The sequence below is a fragment of the Branchiostoma lanceolatum genome, chromosome 6 (assembly GCF_035083965.1).
Source record: "Branchiostoma lanceolatum isolate klBraLanc5 chromosome 6, klBraLanc5.hap2, whole genome shotgun sequence".
Classification (NCBI taxonomy): Eukaryota; Metazoa; Chordata; class Leptocardii; order Amphioxiformes; family Branchiostomatidae; genus Branchiostoma; species Branchiostoma lanceolatum.
In genome coordinates, this window is record NC_089727.1 from 23,209,148 (window position 1) to 23,230,783 (window position 21,636).

Consider the following 21,636-nt stretch of genomic DNA (forward strand, 5'->3'; position numbering starts at 1 on the left):
AGCCAACAATTACATGATGCAAATCTAATGATAAAGATGTGCCATAGTTAATCAAGTACAGTTTTTCGATATGCGCCCACAAAGGCTTAACACATTTACACTCATATAAGAAGTGTTCAACGTAGTCCACAGAATTACATGACGGACATTTGTCCGTGTCTGTGATACCTTGTTTATATAACTTCACCCTTGTAGGGTATACATTATGCAACACCTTCCACTGCAAGGATCGTATTTTTGGTTCTGTTGTAATGCAAAATAACGATTTCCATATAGATTTCCAAGTAACAACTTGAAAGTCAAATTGCTTTAGACGCTTTTCCCAAAAGCTTTGCCCTGTAGGCACAACTGCTTTTTGTGAGACTAAAATATTTTTGAAAAACGTGTTGCTTTGCAAGTAAGCCTCTTTTCCAAGCAATTTGATCGCTGGTGCTTCACTTTTTGACTGAGGAAATCCTATCCATTTGGAAGGAATAGCATTGTGTAGTGCATTGTACTGAAATAATAAACTGGGGTGATCTCCTACAATGCTTTTCAACTCACTTAAAGACATCAAATTTCCATAGCAATCAATAATATCATTGATAAACAAAATATTTTTCTTAACCCAATTACGGAAATATAACATTTTACCTTTATAGGTGACACATACATTATTCCACAAAAGTTGCCACGGCATATTCTCCTCTGATACATCGTCTATTGTGTTAATTTCTTTAACTTCGTACCAAGTTTGTATTAGTTTTTTATAAAAGTCAGGTAACGACTGTATATAGCTACAGGGTTGAAGTTGTGCCATATTACAATTACACCTAAAAATACAAACATTGGGACCAAATCTATGTAGATAACTTAACTGGATTTTTTTCCAGATAGGAGCATATGCATTGTCAGTCTGATGTAATAATTTCTTAACCCATTTTAGTAAAAATGTTTTATGTATGATTTTTATATCAGGCATCTTTAGACCACCTACAGAGTAATCTTGGATTAATACATTGCGTTTCACACGATCTTTTTTCCACAAAAACCTGTAGAACATGGAATTAACATCGTTCAGAAACTTTTCAGGTGGAACAAGAACACTTAACATGTAGGAGAGTTGGGATGCAATTAAGCTTTTAAGTACTAATATTTTGCCTAACAAACTTAAGTTTCTTGAAGCCCAGGAAGCAAGTACCTTTTTCATTTTACAAAGTTTTTTGTTCCAATTGTCAACTATTTCGGAAGCAGAGAGTGTGGAGGAAAAAATAACTCCTAAACATTTTACCCTACAAGTCCATTTCAGTCCGCCTAACGTTTCAGAACTATCAGCCCAAGGGCCTAACCACATGGCTTCCGTTTTCTCTTTATTCAAACGTAAGCCAGAAAAAGTAGAAAACTGTTCAACTAAGTCTAAACTTTTTATAATTGAAGCCTTATCACCCAGTACTAACTCTGTGTCATCTGCGTACTGGAAGATACGGGCTTCTACTGTGTGGTCATCAAATGACGGAAAAACGAATCCTTTGATCTCATCAGATTGACGAATTCTGAGAGCAAAAACCTCCACTGCTAGTGTAAAGAGTAGAGCGGACAGGGGGCACCCCTGTCGTACTCCTCTTTCAAGACTGATCCAACATGACAGGTGTCCACAGTGATTGAGGCAGCTTTGTGCGTTCTTAGTGTAAACTTTGACCCAGTTTACGAAGTCTGGACCTAGATTGTATTTCTCTAGAGCTTTTACAATGAATTCTTTGGATAAGGTATCAAATGCCTTACTGTAATCTAAGAACAAGATTGCCCCGGGTACTTTCCGGTCTTTAGAAGAACAAATAACATCATCAATAGCACGAATATTGTTCAATATAGATCGGCCCTTTATATAACCTGCTTGTTCTTCACCTACAATAACAGTGATTACCTTTTGTAGTCTGTTTGCCAATACTTTAGCACCTATCTTGTAATCAGTGTTTGTTAGGGAAATAGGTCTCCAATTTGACAACTGATCCCTACTTATATCGTTATTTTCATTACCTTTAAACAGCAGGGTTATCACACTTTTGCGCTGTGTGGATGATAGCTGACCTTTGACAAAACCTGCATTCAGTGAATTCAAAACCATATTATTAATTTTGCTCCAAAACACTTTGTAAAAATTAACTGTCAGACCGTCCAGACCCGGACTACCATTTGTCATGGCATGCAGTGCAGCTGTGCATTCCGACATTGTCAACAGCCCTTCACATGATTCTCTCTGTGTTTCTGTTAATGTTGGGAAGTCTAAATCCTTAACAAAATCATTATATTTATCATCATCAAAGACATCAGACTCTTTATACAGTTCTCTATAGTATCTAACTTGTTCACTCAACAATTCACTTTGTTCAGTTATAACAGAGCCGTCAGGCCTCTTAATACTAGTAATCACATTACGGAAGGTACGTGCTTTTTCTAATTGTAAAAAGTAAGCTGTGTTTTTCTCACCGTTTTCAATCCAATTAACCTTTGACCGAATCTGTGCTCCACGTGCTTTATGCAGAGCCAGTATTTCAAACTCAGTCTTTAGTTTCCTAATTTTTTCTTGCAGGTTTTGATTGTTTGGATCAGCTGCTAATTGTTTTTCCATTTTGTCTAGTTTTTCTTCGATACTTTTGTGCTTTGATTTCCTTTCAAATGCTTTTTGTTTACCATAATTAATTGAAAAGTTCTTTATTTTACTTTTACAAAAGTCCCACATCACCTGTTTATTTGCTGTAACCTTTTCACTTAAATCTTTGTTTACATTTTCAATAATGGAGTTAACCTGATCAAGAAAAACTTTATCTTTTAAAAAAGAATCATTAAATTTCCAGTATGAAGAACCTCTTTCTAGTTGTCTTGATGATGTTTCTAATAGAACAGATCTATGATCTGAACATGGGAAAGAGCATATTTCACAAGAGATAACACTATCAAGCATACTTTCATTGACAAGGAAGTAATCTAGTCTTCTTGCGACAAACGGGTTTCGTTTTGACCAAGTATATTCTTTTTCATCTGTATGTAAAGTTCTCCAAGGATCTCGGAGCTCGAGATCATGAATCAAATCATTGAAAGCTTTTACCCTTAATTTACTATGATCTTTCCCAGCAATGTTGTCTAAATCATTGTTAACTACAGAATTAAAGTCCCCAGCTAAGATTAGATGTCCTTGCTGCCAATGATGCTTTTGTATACAGTCTGTAATTTGTGAATAGAATTTCTTTTTACTTACAACATCGTTGGGAGCATAGACATTAAAGCATACAAATGTTTCATCTTGACTTATGAATTTTAACCCAATGACCCTCTCAGATATATCTAAAAATTCCACATTTCTAATGTTGGAACCTTTAGATATCAAAATAACTTGTCCTTTACTATGACAGGTACCAGGGTGTGCGTAAAGCATTCCTCCCCATTCTGTCTTCCATGTTTCTATATCAGCACTGCTGATGTATGTTTCTTGCATGAAAGCAATGTCTATCTTCTTAGCTTTAAGGTATTGAAAAACCGTTTGCCGTACCGTTCGTTTCCTTAGACCTCGCGTGTTGCTGGTGAGTAGTCGAACCATAGGTGTTTATGGAAGATAGACCTAAGTACTATCCATTGTCTTTGTTTCTCCTCTGATCGTCGTGGCGACCGTCGTCTTTGTACAGTTTGTCCGGCTTCGACTTGTCAGGCGGAGTCAGAACATTCTTTCTCTTCCTAGTTGACCTTGATGCCCCGGGCTGACGCCTTTGACCTTGATCTCTAGTGCTGGTGGTCGCTGGGCGGGTTGAACGTGTGAGTCTTCTCTGATTGGTTCCACCAGAGAGGCCGGCTTGATCTTGATGTGGGGGTTTTGCAGTTGTCTCTGTATCACACCGAGTGTTCTCTGTGTCATCACTGTCCCCAGTAACTTGACTCTCGGCTGTCTCATCGGGGTCGCCAGAAGCCCAGTCTGTCCAGTCTTGATCTTCTCCACTGTTCTTGTTATTAACAGCTGCTCTTGGAGCACTAGTCGATCGAGAGTTGGATGCCTCCCGGGCAGCTCTGAGACCTTGCTGAACTTTCTGCTCAACATCTCTACTTTCTCGTGGTGGATTACTTCTGTCGGCCCTGCACCACTTTTTTGTGTGACCTTTTTTTCCGCAGTTGTGGCAAGTGATCCGATGAGGGCATTCATGGAATGCATGGTCTTCTGCCTTGCAAGATTTGCAGTTGATATGCTGGCCGTCATGGAAAACTGTCACTTCTATGTCAATCAGAGAACCTGTATCTGTGGGGTCAGGTATGCTGTAAGTACCGTACCGCTGGAATGGGTTGGTAATCTTCGACGCATAGCAGAATCTGTGGCCCGAGTACAGGTGCTGAAAGGGGGAGTCCGCATTTCTGTTCTTCTTTTGATGTCTCAAGACTTCTGTCGTCCTTTCCGCTCTTGAATCCACCCATTGTGCAATCTCCTCATCCGATACAGAATGTGGAATACCATGGATAGAAATCCTGATTTCACTTTTCCTTAAACCGGTTTTCTGGAAGTCCAGGATTCCGTAGGATTTCGAACCGACAACCACCTGACCTACGCTGATTGCTTTCGCCTTAGCATCCAGGCATGCAAAGTTAATTACCCAGGTGCGCTTTTGGCTCAGGTATTGTGCGCCTAGGATTTCTTCTGGTTTTATGGAATCATCCAGCTCATTCTGAACAGTATTGTACAGAGCCTCAACTATTTCAAATTCAGACAACTTAGGCATACCGACCGCGTCTATTTTGATCCAAAGATTGGTGTCTTGGAGCCTTGAAATATCGTCATGTGCCGCCATCTTTCCTGTTGGAGTAGCCCTCCCACTGTTCTTCAAAAGAAAGGCACAAAGTCTTCCAAAGATTGAGAGGAAGTAATTCCAAGGCAGCGACGAAAGTCAGCACACACTTGTGTATCAATGCTAACTCAAAAGGAACGGTTAACACCGCTCGAGAGCTTCCAGAACGCGAATTCTGGAGAGCTCACACAAAACACGTCAGATGACAACACCTGACCTTTCACCTCCTGATCTAGTTCTGATTTCTTGGGACATACGGACTGGCAAACTATACTTATTTAAAGTAAATTAAAGGTAGTTTTCTGCATCATGTGAACTTACAACGTAGATACGGTCAACATATTTCATAATCTGGGCAACTGGGCAGAAATGTCCGCCCATTTGTTTCGTATTTTCCCTCCTGAGCAGGGTGGAGTCACATAAATAAGGAACAAAACACTGATCGTACCAGTGTACTCAGTATATGGCTACTCGTGTACTGAATAAGCATCTTGACCTTTTCACCACGTGGGAGCAATTTCACAACAATTTTTCGAAAACTAGAATTGAATAGCTTGAATATTAGCAAGCCAATTGGTCAGCACACAAGTCACTGCACCTTGGTGATTTTGTGCCATGCAGATATGAAATACATTATCTTATTGGAAAACAGAGGTACAAAAACTGTGACTGTAAACGCAACATGAGCAACAATTGGGCAATGCCTGATCTGCTGACACCTGATATCCTAGCCTCCGTTGCAGACTCTGAAGCGGCTTTTTGGGGGGCTAAATAATACACTTTTTGCAGCCACCCCGTAACTATCAGCCATCCTGTAACCATCAGCCGCCTAGAGTCTGCGTTATTACGGCATGTCAAAGCGTAATTAAAATCACGTTAGGGCGATTAACGCAGAGGTGCGAATTTCCTGCCTATGGTAGACCGCACAATAAGAACAGTATACACGCACCTCCCCCAGTCAGTGTGCTGTCACGCTTGTGGCAAAATAGTTTGTCATTTCTCATTAAAAACCCGTTTTTCAAGACTCAATCGAAGAAAGTCATCGAAGAAAACAAGGAAAAACGTAAACAAAACAAGAATTTTCGCCCGTGCATTTCAGCCCCTACGTCGTGATTTGCCGCGGTTCGCCTTCATTTCTGGCCGTATTCGACACAATATATATTTCTTTGAATATTTTTCCGTGAAAATTCTCCGTATGTACCGTAGATAAATCGTTATTTTCGCTAAGAATTCACATAAGTCACGACGCTCGCTGGAGTCGCAACCCGCCCCGTCCAACAAGACGTAAACAAAACAAGAATTTTCGCCCGTGCATTTCAGCCTCTACGTCGTGATTTGCCGCGGTTCGCCTTCATTTCTGGCCGTATTCGACACAATATATATTCCGGTGAATATTTTTTCGTGAAAATTCTCCGTATGTACCGTAGATAAATCGTTATTTTCGCTATGAATTCACATAAGTCATGACGCTCGCTCGAGTCGCAACCCGTCCCGGGCCGTCCACCATGTTTTTAAACTCATTGATATGCAAGGTTCTGAGCGCTGATTGGTCTGCGTCATAAAGACTGTGCTCTGATTGGTTGACAGCAAGATGTGACGTGACCACACGGGCGGGAATTTCCCTTTACACTTCAGGCGTTTCTTGTCAAAATAGATCGCATTTTGTGACGCAGTATTATAGCGACCTTCGTAACAAATTGATTTTGAAAAATTAACAAAGTTTTTTTCTGATCACAACATTCAGTTACTAGTACTTTTCCTAGTCAATTAATTTTCGCGGTACGGTCAATTAATTTTCGCGGTACGGTCAATCAATTTTCGCGGTACGGCCCTCCCCAAGTGGACGGCCTCTCAGTCGCGGTCTGGCGGAAACACTGCTTCTAATAATCGAAGTTTGTCTTTAGGAACAGTAGAAATGGCAAACTATTTTGCCACAAGCGTGACAGCACACTGACTGGGGGAGGTGCGTGTATACTGTTCTTATTGTGCGGTCTACCATAGGCAGGAAATTCGCACCTCTGCGTTAATCGCCCTAAAGTGATTTTAATTACGCTTTGACATGCCGTAATAACGCAGACTCTAGGCGGCTGATGGTTACAGGATGGCTGATAGTTACGGGGTGGCTGCAAAAAGTGTATTATTTAGCCCCCCAAAAAGCCGCTTCAGAGTCTGCAACGGAGGCTATGATATCCCATGTGCCATGCTTTGGCAACGTGCGAGCAACGTTTGCAATGGATGACATGTACAGTATCAATAACACAATTATATATTAAATATGTCAGCCAGACTGTTTCTCGTTTGCAGTGTTCGTCATATTTTTAAAAACTTAGTTTGAAGACAATCAATCCCATAATATAATGGTAGTACTACATTCAAACATATCCAAGGCATAAAGACAGGCTATAGATGTCTTATTGTTTTGAGATTTTTTTTGAAATTCAACTTTGGTAACAAAATCTGGAAGAAAGAGTAAAATATTGGAATATGATAACCCTACAGACTGAGGGTTCTTTTCAGTTGAAGATTCTATACCGCTGCCGCAAACTTGAAACTACAGACAACACTCCATTTCATCCTTAACATGAAATTGAATCTCCACGAACTTTTAAATACATTTACAGTTACTGTAATAAGACTAAGTTCTATTGAGTACAGCAAGTTGTCAGCCAAAGCGTAATGCCGCCTTTGGCACTGCCTTCAACAGGCGTGCATCTCTCTATGGTGCCGACACGCAGGGTGACCAGACCGGGACCTCCCATACGATCGCTATCAAATGAATGTAATTGTCAAATGGAGACCGTCTTCTTTTGTTCCTGAAGACAATCTCAAACATATTTGGCGGTATTGCTCCCTTACACATTCATGCAGCTATTGGCTCATTTGTACCATGTTTGCACATCTTTTTAGTTAAATCCTCGACAATGTTTGACAAATCTTTGTGACGATGTGCCGTGCAGAACTGCGAAGTCTTTAACAATTATTTTAGTAGAGTTAATAGGAACCGTTCAGGGATTTGGGGATTCCGTGAAATTGACCGAAGTGTGTGTTAATTTTTGTGCTGCAATTAATTATGAGTGGCTTCTACTGACTGTACCATTATGATAATAAGACTTTATTATGTAAAGACTAGTCTTTGAAGTGGTATGTCAAATAAAGATTTCAAAGATGACTTGTCAACCCCATCTTTAGTTATAGTATTTTATCATTGATTATACAAATTAGGTCTACATTTACATACTACTACTAGTAGCTGATATGATTTTGCATTCAATTTTTCTCTCTTTCTCAGTTACTCATCACATGTTTGAGAGTCCTATCATGAAATGCAGCCGACATATAAACTTTCCTCATGATTATGGAAATTAGATGCTGATTTGCATGATTAGTACCTAATCGTGTAAATCATCAAGCTATCCACATGCTATCCACATGCCAAAAATCATCCCCTTCTTGAGCTATTCTCTTACAAAGTCTCAAGCAAAACCTGCTCCTGCAGTTCCCAAAAAAAGCCGCTAGGGGGCCCAAACCTACACCACTTACTCTCTGGCCCAAGAGCTACATGTATCTACCACTCAAAAAATCATGACCATGGCATCTCCAGAACACGAGATATCAAAACAGGAAGTTCTGCTGCAGTACCATAACAAGGCCATAGGGGGTAAAACTCTTATCATTTCCAGGTCTCATCAAGATCTACATTTTGTAGTATTATGTACCCACATAGTTTACCAAATATCAATACAATCCACACAGGCCTTCTCGTGTTATATATAAACTATATATGCTGGTCTTCTACCTTACATGCATACATACACAGTCACATACAAACGCTACCGAAAATATATCCTTCTTGTTAAATATTTTGTCCAGCCCAGACTTATGAAACCTGTGAATGTAATATTTTAAAACCTGTTCCAGCTGTTTCATCTGAATGTCAGGAACGTCTGACTCTAAACGGTAACGGAAATCTGACTTGATTTTTCGGAGGGCCTCGGTAGCTGGATTCACCAGTTAACCGGTCATTCTCTGAACTAAATTGTTACATTCTCAGCTGCTTTTCAAATTTTGCATGTCTCCTCAGACGACAGCCGTTTTTTAGGGCTTTTTAGGCCACCCATTGCTATAACTTCTTAGTCAAAACCCATAAGTAGTGTTGTGGTGCATTTTTCGTGAAACATATAATTGTTGTGGGAAAATGAAGAAAGCATCGATGGTGCCTGTTATTTGGCTCATATCAAATCGTAAAGGCTGGCTACAGCAGTTTTTACATTTAAATGAGAGCGAGGGTAAATGGAGGTCCTGTGTTTGAGGAGAGCCACACCTCGAGCACGTTAAAGAACCCACCGCACTTATCAAAATGAGTAGTGGTCCTTCCCTGTGTGAGTGGTTCAAAACCCACAGTCCTATGGCCGCGAAGGGGCAACTGTCGTATTGAGGCTAGGTCACCTGAGTTACATGTAGCGCCGAATGGCAGCCGCTCCAGACCCTTACAATCTAGCCCCGTCAAATGTGTGCTCCTCTCAATTCAGCCCAGTGGCTGGGAAGAGAGAGTAGTCGGCCTACCCAATGATTGATCACTGTGTTATTTAGAGAGATTGGCTGATGTCCACATGTTACGTAGTCCTGTCCAATGTGACAAAAGTTTTTCAGGCAAAGGGATAGTCTAAGAGTTAAATCTCTATTCATTTTCAAATTGGTCGATGTTGTGGAGATTAGCTTATGACCACCTGGCCATTGTGGCCATTTTTTGGTGGTCCCTTAAAATATGAATAAATGAAAAGTCAACTGCACTATGCTAAGTACACCCCAAAGTCAAGTTCTCATTTGTTTTACATATAGGTCTGTCATAGTTCAAGCCACCATTTGCAACTCTCGCCGTATAGCGCCTGATGATTGAATTAGGTGATGTCAGGCCTCTACATTTTTCAGCTACATTGTAGTATCAATAGCTTTTCGAGCTGGCTGTCCTCACTCAGGAGATAGATTCATTGATTTCCTAGAATTTGTCAGAAGATTCTTCGAAATCCCCTATTGATACCAGTTGCAAAATGTAGAAGCCAGGCGTCACCGGATTCATCAGGCGAGTATACAAAGCGTAGCCATCAGCATGGTACAAGTTGCAAACGGCGGTATATACAATATAAACAAGTGAGAAATTGACTTTGGGATGTATTTAGCATAGTTTGGTTGGCTTTTCAATTTTAAGTTTAGCTCATCCCCTTTAATTCACAATTGTGTCCATTCACCCAAGCATTAAGAATCTTGTATAATAGAGTTGTGACCATTTTCTTGGCCTGGCTCCTCCATTTACAAAGTGACCATTTTCATGGTTTGGATTGTCTGTATTAAAGCAGTCCAATTTTGTGCTTTTCATGTGCAACCTCCATTAACATTTATTCACCATGCAGGTTACATGTACATGTACCTACCACCTTGAAATGCAGTAAGTAGTACAGCACCCCCAGGTATGCACAGTTTAGATGTGCATTATTCACCTGAAGCATTTTGTCAGGTTGGCCGATATATTTGACCTTGCAGATGAATGTTTATCAAGGTGACATGCAAGAGAATCTATTTTCATCATGTGTAAGCATAGATATGGACAACTTTTCATAGTGTTTTCTCCACATTGTATTGTCAGTAACCGCCTGAATGAAAAGACAAGAAGATCAATGTACAATCCTGATATATGTCACATAAGTCATTCTTTCTGATCCGGTCCTGAAAAGATCCAGCTATAGGGAGTAGAACCAAATGTTGAATATAATTTGGTGCCAGCTACATGTAGATGAGTGACACTGTGTGATTTACAGGGCCCCATGGCAGCACACATATTATATAGTGTCTACAGTAAGGTCCACCCATGCATGGAGGGACAAACTAACAGGCTTTGGGAGAAGGTGGCTGCATATATTGTAAAACTTGCATTTAATCAGGAAAGTTAACTTTGGAAGTGCTGTTATCTGCATACCTGTGACCAGTGAGAGGAGACTAGTACTTCAGCTGGAAAATGAGATTGGGTGAACACACATTCAAGATATATCACAGTCATGCATGTTGGACCAGTTCTGGGGGGACAGGACCTGAAACTTTTTTCTGTCTTCTTCTTCTTCGATACTGTCTTCTCTGTTTCATTTGGCAATCGAAGCACCCATTGTAATGGTTGTGGCATCATGTGTCATAATGGTTAGAGTGTTTGGCCCAGATATAAAGAGATTCCGCCAGCCCCACCAGTTTTATTCTCCTCACAATAGACTGATCCTGACTGCCCATCACAATTAACAGTTCAATCTATTATAGCATGACAATTAGCAGTACCACTAATGGGAGAGTCACTGCATGTCCATCAAATATTTGAATTTTTCTGTCATTTTGCATTTCTCTGTTTTGATGGAGATAGATGGGGCTAAAAGTGCCTAGTTTATCATTTTTGTGTTGCCATGGCAATTTGTTTCTGATATGCATATTTGTTAAATTTCTTTAAACAATCATGTACAATGAGGTTTCAAGGTTACATCGATTCCCATCTTGAGTTATAGTACTTTTCCTTTAATTGTGAAATAAGGTTTTCATTATTTTGCATAGATGATATGTATCAAATGAATATTTCTCTCTTTCTCGGATACATAATGTTGCACTTTTTTTTTAACTATGGTCAACCATAATAAAGGGACAACAGACGATACCGAGAATTACATCGGAAAGCATTCAGCAAACCACTTTTTGCTGAATATCAAATTTTCCGCCCTACATGTACTTTTCTTGGCGAGATTGTAGGCCTGAGGGTGTCGGCCTACATCTTAAATCGCAAAAGAAACTCCGGTCCATAATTTCCTCCATAATTATGCAAATTAGATGCTGATTTGCATGATTAGTATCTAATTATGCACATCATCACTCAAGCTATCTACAATCATACAAAAGATTATGACGATCCATCAACCCCTTCTTGAGCAATTCTCTTTCAAAGTGTTAAGCAAAACCTACTCCTGCAGTTCCAAGAAAGCTTCGAGGGGGCCCAAACCTACACCTACACGAAGAGGTATCTACTACTCAAAAATCACGACCATGACATCTCCAGAACACGAGATATAAAAACAGGAAGTTCTGCAGTAGTACCGTAACAAGCCGCTAGGGGCCCCAAACTCTGATCATTTCCAGGTCTTATCAAGACCTACCCACCCACCAAATGTCAAGATAATCCATCCAGGTCTTCTCGAGTTATACATACATGTACATGCATGCACGCACGGACACGCACGCGCGCGACTTGGACCTCCTGATGGAGTATAAGAAATGATTTAGCTTGCACGCTTTATTTTGGTCCGATCACGAGTTTTGTCGTAAGTAGTTTTTTACACTATTTGCTGTGCTCGTTATTTAACTGTTACAGTGTAAAATCATCACACGCAATCTAGCATACCAATGCAGCAACGGGATTGTGACTTGTTGCTGCAAACGTGCGCACAACTCTATTTACAATGCATCTTAGTCCGCCCTGAATGCAACAGTTGACAAACCAACATGCACCCGGGAAGGAGGGTGACCTCCTGATAGTTAGTTCAAAGTTAAAATCTTCCCACACCATTATTGATGTATAGGGCGGTGCCCATCTCCGTTTCATAGCCCTGGGCCACACTGTGGTGCAATCACTGTAGCAGGGGGCTAGTCCACTGACAGTGAAGTGTGTTTAACTTCCATACTGTTTCAGAAGTATGTACCATTTTTATAAAGTCTTTGGTATGACTCAATGCGCCTCTTGTCCAGAGGTGTCCTACCTGGGGCTTGAACCCCAGTCCTTCTGGTCCAAGTAATTTGAACTCATGACCTCCTGATAGAGTATCAGAAATTATGTTGTTTGCACATTCGCAGCTAGAACTGACAATTCCGTTGTTGCATTTGTGTGTAACTTGCTATTCGTCTGCTAGGTTGCGTGTGATGATGCACGATGTCTATTTTACACTGTAACAGCTTTTAGCGTTAATGTAATATTTCAAAAGCACCACTATCTTGACGGGCATGAGGCCATCAATTTTGTGCACGTTTTGGGGTATCTGGTCATATTTTTTTTGCTAAGCAGGTTTGGTGATGTTTTGCGCCATTTACTGTGATCATTTTGTACACGTTGGTTCGTCAGCTGATGCGTTCATGGTGGACGGCCAGGGAAGTTGGTACTGGGCAATATTTTTGATAGTGTAAGATTAACATCTGGATGATGAGAGTCTGCGCGAATCAAGAAAGGGGCCAATATTTTCAGTAGTTAGTGCGATATCTAACAAAATTGCCTTAAAAGTTGGAAATGACGGGAATGTTTATCAAACATGTGTGCGCTTGATAGTGTTTTCCCCAAGCAGATGTTGGGTTATGAGTTGTTTCATATACGTCAGCCTTTGTCAGACACCAGCTGATGCCTTTATGATGCCTGGGTTCAATTAGGCACTCTTATAGTAACTTAAAAAGTCTTAGGCTTTTGAATGAGCCCCCCAGTTCCAAGAATCTCCAAAAAGCCCAGTCTACACCTGTAGATATTATATAGGGTTAAATAGAATTTTTTGAAATCTTGACCCATTGAAGCACTATTTCCTGAGTTTTGAAGGGCAAATTTTGCTGGTAAAGTAAGTTAAGTTTATTGACATCTCTATACGTGAACAAAATAGAGAAGGGTTCCAGGTCGAGTTTTGGGGGCAACGCCGTCCCGACATATTTTTTCGCCGGAAGTGCGACATGCTCCCCTGGGAAAATTTTGAACACCATGTTCTGAATTTTGAGGCGCAGATTTTGCCGATTGAATAAACAAAATAATACAGAAGGGTTTCAGCTTGAATTTCGGGGGGTGACGTCGTCCTGACATATTCTTTGCCGACGGCACAACAATCCCAGGGCATGGAGAAAATTTTTCTATTTCTTGCATTATGAGGGTCAAATTGTGCTGGTAGAGTAAGCTAAGTTTAGGACATCTCTATTAGTGAACAGCTACACAAGCTGTTAGGGTTTCAGCTTGATTCCCCCAACATATCTGGGGGGGGGGGAATGGTCACTGTTAAATCATCCGTCATGTCTGATAGGCATCGAAATTTAAGCAGGTGAGAGACATCACTGGTTGTGTAAAAGAAAAGATCCTATGTTCCACCAACCTGATGAAATATTTTCGGGAGTCATGCTCTCTGCTGCAATTAAATGTAATCCATGTGTGCTCAGGGCATTTGGGAATGAATGTATAGAATGATGATTATTCAAATAGTTAGTCAACTAAAAACAGTAATTTGTAAAAAGAAAAATTCCTAACCTGACTAAATCAAGCTTCTAGCAGCCCTTCCACTCGTCAGGCCTCGAAATCTATAGATTGTGAAACACGGGCTACAAAATTCCCTGACTCCCAAAAGTTCAGACTATCATTATTTCCAAGGGTGAAACCAAAGTTTGAGATGTACATGTAAGTTAGGAGAAATTCAAGTTTTTCAGCAGTTGTAATTGGAGCCCTGGGCCAGTGAGAAACCCTGAGGTGATATTACCAACTCTCACAATATTTCCATCATGACTCTGAGTGATGAGGCACCTGGAATGACTGTCAGAAGGTGTTGGGTCATACTGATTCGTTAACTTGGTTCTTACACAAAAGGCCAATGCGTGGCTTCAAGGAAAATTTACATCTGACTACATATAGGAGGCCTGCATGGACTTTTACGCAGAGGGTAATCAGCCATTCTATAGTGTAGTGCGTAATAATTCCATGTAAAATGTAGTTGCTACAGATGTCTTAATTTCTCTTAAAGCAAAGTCAGCCTATGCAATGTTGCTGCTGCCTGTCTGAACTGAGCATGTTGGCAACCTTCTACATTTTATATTCAGTCTCTGAACTACAGACTTTCCCTCAAGCAGACTCTCTTTCATACTCCATGATCCACTTTACTGTTCAGCATTATTTTTCTAAAATCCGAGAACCGGGAAATTAGATTAGTGTTGCCCAACAAGCAGATGTGCCTGGTGAGTTTGACCACTTTCACACTTTCACTTATTCAAGCTTGTTGCCCTCAAGATTCCCCAAAAGACTTCCCGGGAGCCGATTTGCGCTGTGCTTTCATCTTCTGATGGATGATGTGCAACAAAAGAGGCAATTTCCTTTTGGCAGCTGTCTTCCTTTTTACTTAATGAGACTGGAAGTGTTACAAATAAGTTCTTATCTTTCACAAGTTGGAACAGCTGTAACAGTTATGGTAACAGTTGTTCCATTTGACATGATGGCAGCTCAGGTTGAAGTGAACTGGAGCAAACTTGCCTTGTTCCACTACACTTACTGGATTAAATGCAACACGGAAGTGTTTGACCAGATGGCAGTTTATCTCTTAGGGGCCTGTCACACCTGCATGTCAAGTCCGAGCATTCTGAGCATTCCAGATGCACCCAACATATGTGATCACATGCCAGACGCATTTTTGATGAATGCCAAATGTATTCTTAGCGTATTCCCGGTTGATTAAAAGAATGGCTGTCTCTCTCTGTTTTTGTGACCAGTGCAGATTCCATTGCGTTTGCATCAACCATTTGTCATCATAGGCCTCCCGGAATTTGGATCAGCCATCATATTTATACCACATTTTATGTGTTACCCTCGGTGTTCAGCGAGTATGTAATCTATATCTGTGTGTTTGCCGTATGTTACAAATTAGTGCAATGTGCTGTCTGATCGCAGGCGAATGGTACTGATTCGTGCGATACTGTACATCATCATTTGTTCAGTGTGCATTGTATCTATCTGCTCTGCAAGTCCAATATGCACAACTAAGAGCATATACTACCGCACATATTAAGCACTTACCTCCAACAAACACATGTTTAAGAGTCCCATTATGCAATGCAGAGGATCTATAAGCTTTTAATTATGCAAATTAGATTCTGATTTGAATAATCAGCATTTAATCACTTAAAGCTAAGGCAACCAAAGCAATATTAGGGCCCAAAATTTGGAAATGTAAAAATGCTGAAATCTTTATGGTAGTGATCATGATATTTACTAACACTATTTAGCACATTTGCGTAATACAGTCAAACCTGCCCAAGGCGACCACCCGGCGGACCGAGCAAAATCGGTCGCGATGGACAGGTGGTCGCCATGAAGAGGATTCCACTCACATGTTTCCAGGGCGAGGTTTTCAAATACAGTACGTAAATGGATGGAAAATTATGTGAATTTAGACAGCATGACCCCCACCAGGTTCAATTCTCATTGACAGAAAGATCCTACAAAAATTAAATTTTCCGTTATCGTTGTAATAATTGTATACCGCTACATCGTGTACAAATTTTCGTCATAATTTTGCGTACAAAACAATGGTTGCCTCGATGATCTCGCAGCGCCTTCCCGCATTCACACGTTACATTAATAGTACACACACACACGCACATCATCGAAGTTTTAAGGCCTAAGACAAATCCCTAGAAAACACCTGCTGGTCCCAGCCTTTTTTGGGGCGCCGACCGCTGGATAAAAGGGTCAAAAAGTTTTCGATCTGACAACTAAAGATGAAAACGGAACGACCGCATTGAAAGGTATGAGTCAGTGGAGCAGAACGCACAGCGTCCAATAAAGGTTTGTGAGATTCATGGAAATAAAAAGAAAATAAGAATATTGATTTTCATCAATAACTAGAGTATTCGTAAATGTTCATACACAAAAGCATCGTGTTTTAGAAAGGTCAGCGGTACGCCAAATCCGGGCCACGCCAAATCCAAGATGGCGTCGGGACCAAGGAACAACATTTCTCGCCCGATGTTTTGCCCGCCGCGAAGTAATTTTTCGGCGGAATTTAGTAAGATACAGACACATTTTTGTTGAAAATACAAGAAATAGATAATAATTTCTGTGAAATCTGACTTGCACTACGTATTCGTTTTGAAAATTGAGTTTAAACCGAACTGAGTTTTTCGGTAAACTATAAGATAACGATAGGCACAACAACATCACAAACATTTGTCTTAACAATTAGTTTATGAAGGGGGAACGTTTTATTAAAACACTTCATGGAGGAATCGATGCTATAACATTGCTATTCCATATATTTTGTCCTTATTTTTGTCCTTCAAAGTCTTGAAAACATTTCCGTGAAATCCGACAACAAAATGATCCGATGTCACCACACGCTTGAAAATTAGGCGACCGCCATGAGCAGGGATTGTGCTCTGTGCGGTCCCAATTCGTGGTGGTCGCGGTCGCGTTGGACGGGTGGTCGCCTTGGGCAGGCAGCTTAATGCTTGTGCCTATGGGGAAAATTTTCGGGACCGAGAAAAAGCGGTCGCCATGACCAGGTGGTCGCGTTGAAAAGGTGGTCGCCTAGGCAGGTTTGACACTTCAAACTTTGAGCATTTTAAAACCGCGAAAAATGGGTAGGGTAGCGTTTATGTGTGTGTGTTTGTACGATGATTCCCTTAGTTTCAGTGGGTTCTCACATCACAACGACGTTGTATTTTTGTACGATGGACGTCGCTATGCATTGTGACAGTGTTGTTTGAACTAATCATGCATAGAAATGACTAAATGAATTGACTTTCAAGATCCGATTTTCAGGCCCTTTTATTGCTTGGGTTTCCTTTAAGCTATCTAGACACCAAATATCGTTACGATCCGTCAGCACCTTGAGTTATTCTCTTTCAAACTCTGAAACAACATCAGCCCCTGCAGTTCAAAAGAAGCAGCTAGGGGGCCCAAACCTACATAACTTAATCTCCTCCCAAAGAGCTATCTACCACTCAAAAATCATGACCATAGCCTGTCCATAATATTGAATATCAAAACCAGAAGTTCCAATGCAGTACCATAGCAAGTTGCTAGGGGGCTCAAAATCTAATCATTTTGAGGTTTTATCAGGACCTGCCCACGAACCGAATATCAAGACAATCCATCCAGGCATTCTCGAGTTATTGTGTTCACTCACAGACACACACTTACCAATACATAACCTTCTTGGCAAAGGTAATTAGTGTCATAGTGATGAATCTTTTGTACCTCCGAAGCCCTTAAGTCATGACTTAACAGTATAGAAATCTTACTGTACTGGCAGCTACTAAACAAGTGCTTTTGATAAAAGCTGGCCTTTCGCTTAGGTTGTGTGGTAAATTTGTACTGGATGACATTGAAAATATTGTTTCAAAGGGACAAAAGGTCAACAATAGGTTGTGCCTACGTTCAGTTAATTTTGAAGTTACTTGCATTAGTATAACCTGCCTATAGCTACCTTTAGAGAATGATAAATACAGTACATCCAAACAGCCTCGTCAATTTAGCGGCATAAATTCCGCGCGGTGATTCCAAGAACCAACAAATAGAATTGGTGTGGCCTCAAGTTCACCTCAGTTGAGATCTTAAATTCAGTCTTGAAGGAAGCTTCATTATATAGACTGATGTAAAATGAAATGGAAATGATTCTCCGGTACAGAATTTGTTATTAGACTTCAGGTAGAATGATGTTGATCTTATGATTTCCTGTTGAAAAACTACATTGGAAAGGTTGTGACCTCATGCAGTACAGCTGCTTGTGAAGTGGAGGTGACATGTCAGGAATACATGTAGCTCGACATGTTTTTAGTGATTTCTGGTACCAATATACATTTTTGCACGGCAAAACATCATGGGCATGCGTTTACCTCGTGAACACCACGTGCTGCCAACGATACGGAAAATGGTGATGTTTGTTGACAGTAGTCGCACTTGCCACAGAGTGTTTCCATTATGTGATTGCAGCACTACTATTGTTTCAAATGTGAACCTAAAACCACTGCGAACACTCCATTTTCTCCCTACCACGAAATTAAATCCCCGCAAAAATAAATGCACTTTACCGTATTTTATGTAGGTATGAGGTCTCCAAACTCTTGTTTTCTATGTTTTAACAATGGACTATTATTTAATCCCTGTATCTCATTTGAGAGCCTTGTGGTTTGCTAGACACTACTCTATGTAACACTTCTGTGTAAGGATGGTCTCATACCATGTTTTTTAGGTGAAGAAAGGCCTGGACAGCCTGTACAAGAAGGTGGAGAAACACCTGTGTGAGGAGGAGAACCTGAACCAGGTAAGAATAATCTTTTTTTTTCACCAGATTCCAACCCACCAGTGATTGCAGTTGCTGAATTTCTGTATAATAGAAATTAATACAACACGGGATATTCCGTATCACCCGAGGTACCAGCCTGACCGCGGCCGTCAGGCGATCCAACCCGCGGGAGGGCTTTTATTTATGTCATGCCCACCCCAGAAAACACACGTTTCAATGTGGAATGTGCCAGAAGTTTTGTGTCCTCGAACAAAAAACTGTAACAACATTGATTCCAACCTCCGAATCCGGTATTCAAATTTTCGACGGCGCGCAGCTGGCGCGCTCGATATGCATTCTAAATATTCTATGGAAGCCCGTGTGATACAACTCTAGAACCTCATGTGATACAGATAGTTATCACACGGTCCGGAACACCCGGCCAGGCCCAGGCATGACATAATTTGGATTATCACATTGGCTTCCACTTGTATCATGTGGGCATCCATAGAATCATTCGATCGCAGTTTGTGTGCATTGAGTGTGCAGTTGAAATTGCAGTTGTTACAATTTGCTGTTTAAAGACACCAAATTTTCTCAACTTCTGGCACATTTTCGATTGAAATGTGTGTTTTCCTCGGTGGGTATGACTTACTAGATAAATACGACAGGCCGACAGGGTGTATTCCTCATCACCATCGGTCCCGGCCCTCAAGGGGGCGGATCGCCCTCCCCCCTTCAGCTGTGCTGGTACACAATGATATACCTCCTGTGATACAGAGTACACCATGTTGAATTCTACAATGCACTAGTCATAGTATTTAACACCTGGTCAGTCTACACCAGGATACACCCATTTTTCTTGGTTCCTGGACATTTTAAAGTTTCAGTTATAGGACAACATGAAAATAGGCTTGAGAGAACATTTTCTCTCGGAACCTGTGCACATGACTGTGTTCCATGGTAACCATTACAGACTCTCCCATCAGAATGGATTTCCATGTATGAACTCTCCTTTGTACATGACCTTTCACTGTTGACCTTAACCCCTGATCACTCAAATAATGTCTTCATGCCACATTATGTGAACTCTCCTTTGTGCACGATCTTGCACTGTTGACCTTAACCCCTGATCACTCAAATAATGTCTTCATGTCACATTATGTGAACTCTCCTTTATGTATGATCTTGCACTGTTGACCTTAACCCTGATCACTCAAATAATATATGTCTTCATGCCACATTATGTGAACTCTCTTTGTGCATGACCTTTCACTGTTGACCTTAACCCTGATCACTCAAACAATGTCTTCTTGCCACATTATATGAACTTTGTGCATGACCTTTCACCTTTACCCTGATGATTCCACTCTCGCCTCCAGGTTGTGTGGCGGTCCATGCAGGAGGAGTTCATCAGTCAGTACAAGCACTTTGAAGACCTGATCAAGCGCTGTTACCCTGAATCTGGTATCACACTGGAGTTCACCATCACTGATATCCTGCAATTCTTCTCTGACATTGCACAGTCACATTAGATGGCACAACCTGGGACAATACATGTATTTTAGGATTTCAGAAGTCATGATAAATATCAACAAGTACCAAGCAGAAATTGTTCATCAATTTATGTTAAAGGTGCACAAGAAGTGTTTAGACAAAGGAAAGATGTACATGTACATAGTGACAAGTGACAACAATAAAATGTTATTTGTATGGCTCTTTTCTAGAGGACTTGATGTTACATTTTAATTTGATTACAAACTTAATTGAGACCTGGATGTAATTGTGAATGCCATCACTTCCAAAATGCTGTTAGCCTGCTGTACACTTTTTACCACAAAGGACTTGATTAGAAAAGTCCTTATATATTGAGAAGGCTGAACCTTGCAATATACGTACTATTAGATAAATGGTTATTTCAAGGTGTAATTAACATCAGATTCTTTATTTACATGACTTTTGTTTTGAGCAGACTATTATCATTATCAGTTAACCATGGGTAGTAGAATTGTGATATAATTGATATGATTTCTATAAGATGATTGATTTTGATACGTTGATGAAGGTAGTAAGATAAGCCAAAAATAGTTACTCAAGCAACTGGATAGAATTTTGCGCCCTGCTGGGTCTGGAAAAACGCTGTTTCAAAATTTTATCCAGTTGCTTGAGTAACTATTTTTGGCTGATTGATTTTGATATTTGCTGTATGCTGCATGATAATGGTCCAATCAGCATTACGCATGATTTTTGAACATGTATCACCATATTTTATGTAGTTATTGTGGCATTTATGTAAATTTTATACTGAACAACACCAGCCTTCGTCGAGGAACGAGAAATCCACTGCTTCTGTGACATCACGTTATGCTGTTGAGACTCATGATCATGACATGATTAGGTGAGCTTATGGCGCCCCTCATCATTTGGGCCCATGTGCAATATATAGCCTCCATAGCAGGCTCTACTGGGCCTTTTTTGTTACTGCTGTAACAGTATCATACAACTGTTCACAGACCCACTCCGTTAATTTCCTGCAAAAAGTGGCTAAATTGATAGCCTATTTGTTTAGGATGGGTCTGTTGATACGGAGAGAGGTAGCTGATGGTGCAATCATGACACATGTCTATTATAATTGTGTATGTGAATCATGTTGAACCAGACCTACATTATGCCAATAAAATTAAGAGTATGAATCATGTGTTTTGTAGCACCTTTACTGGGACATGGGGATAATGGGTTCTTATTGTATAATCCCTGGAAATGCATGAGTTATTCAAATTGCCTTAAATATAACATTGTCACTTGAG

At 40.5% G+C, this 21,636-nt stretch overlaps 1 protein-coding gene across 1 annotated transcript in view; it reads left to right on the forward strand.

Moving 5' to 3' along the window:
* The window catches only part of LOC136437071 (exocyst complex component 1-like), a 100,523-nt gene extending 79,001 nt beyond the window's left edge, over window positions 1-21,522 (forward strand). The window contains exons 24-25 of the mRNA XM_066431538.1: window positions 18,797-18,868; window positions 20,212-21,522. Coding sequence (XP_066287635.1) covers window positions 18,797-18,868; window positions 20,212-20,364 — 225 coding nt within the window. The 3' untranslated portion in view covers window positions 20,365-21,522. The remainder of the gene's footprint in view (window positions 1-18,796; window positions 18,869-20,211) is intronic.
* The last annotated feature ends 114 nt before the right edge of the window (window positions 21,523-21,636 follow it).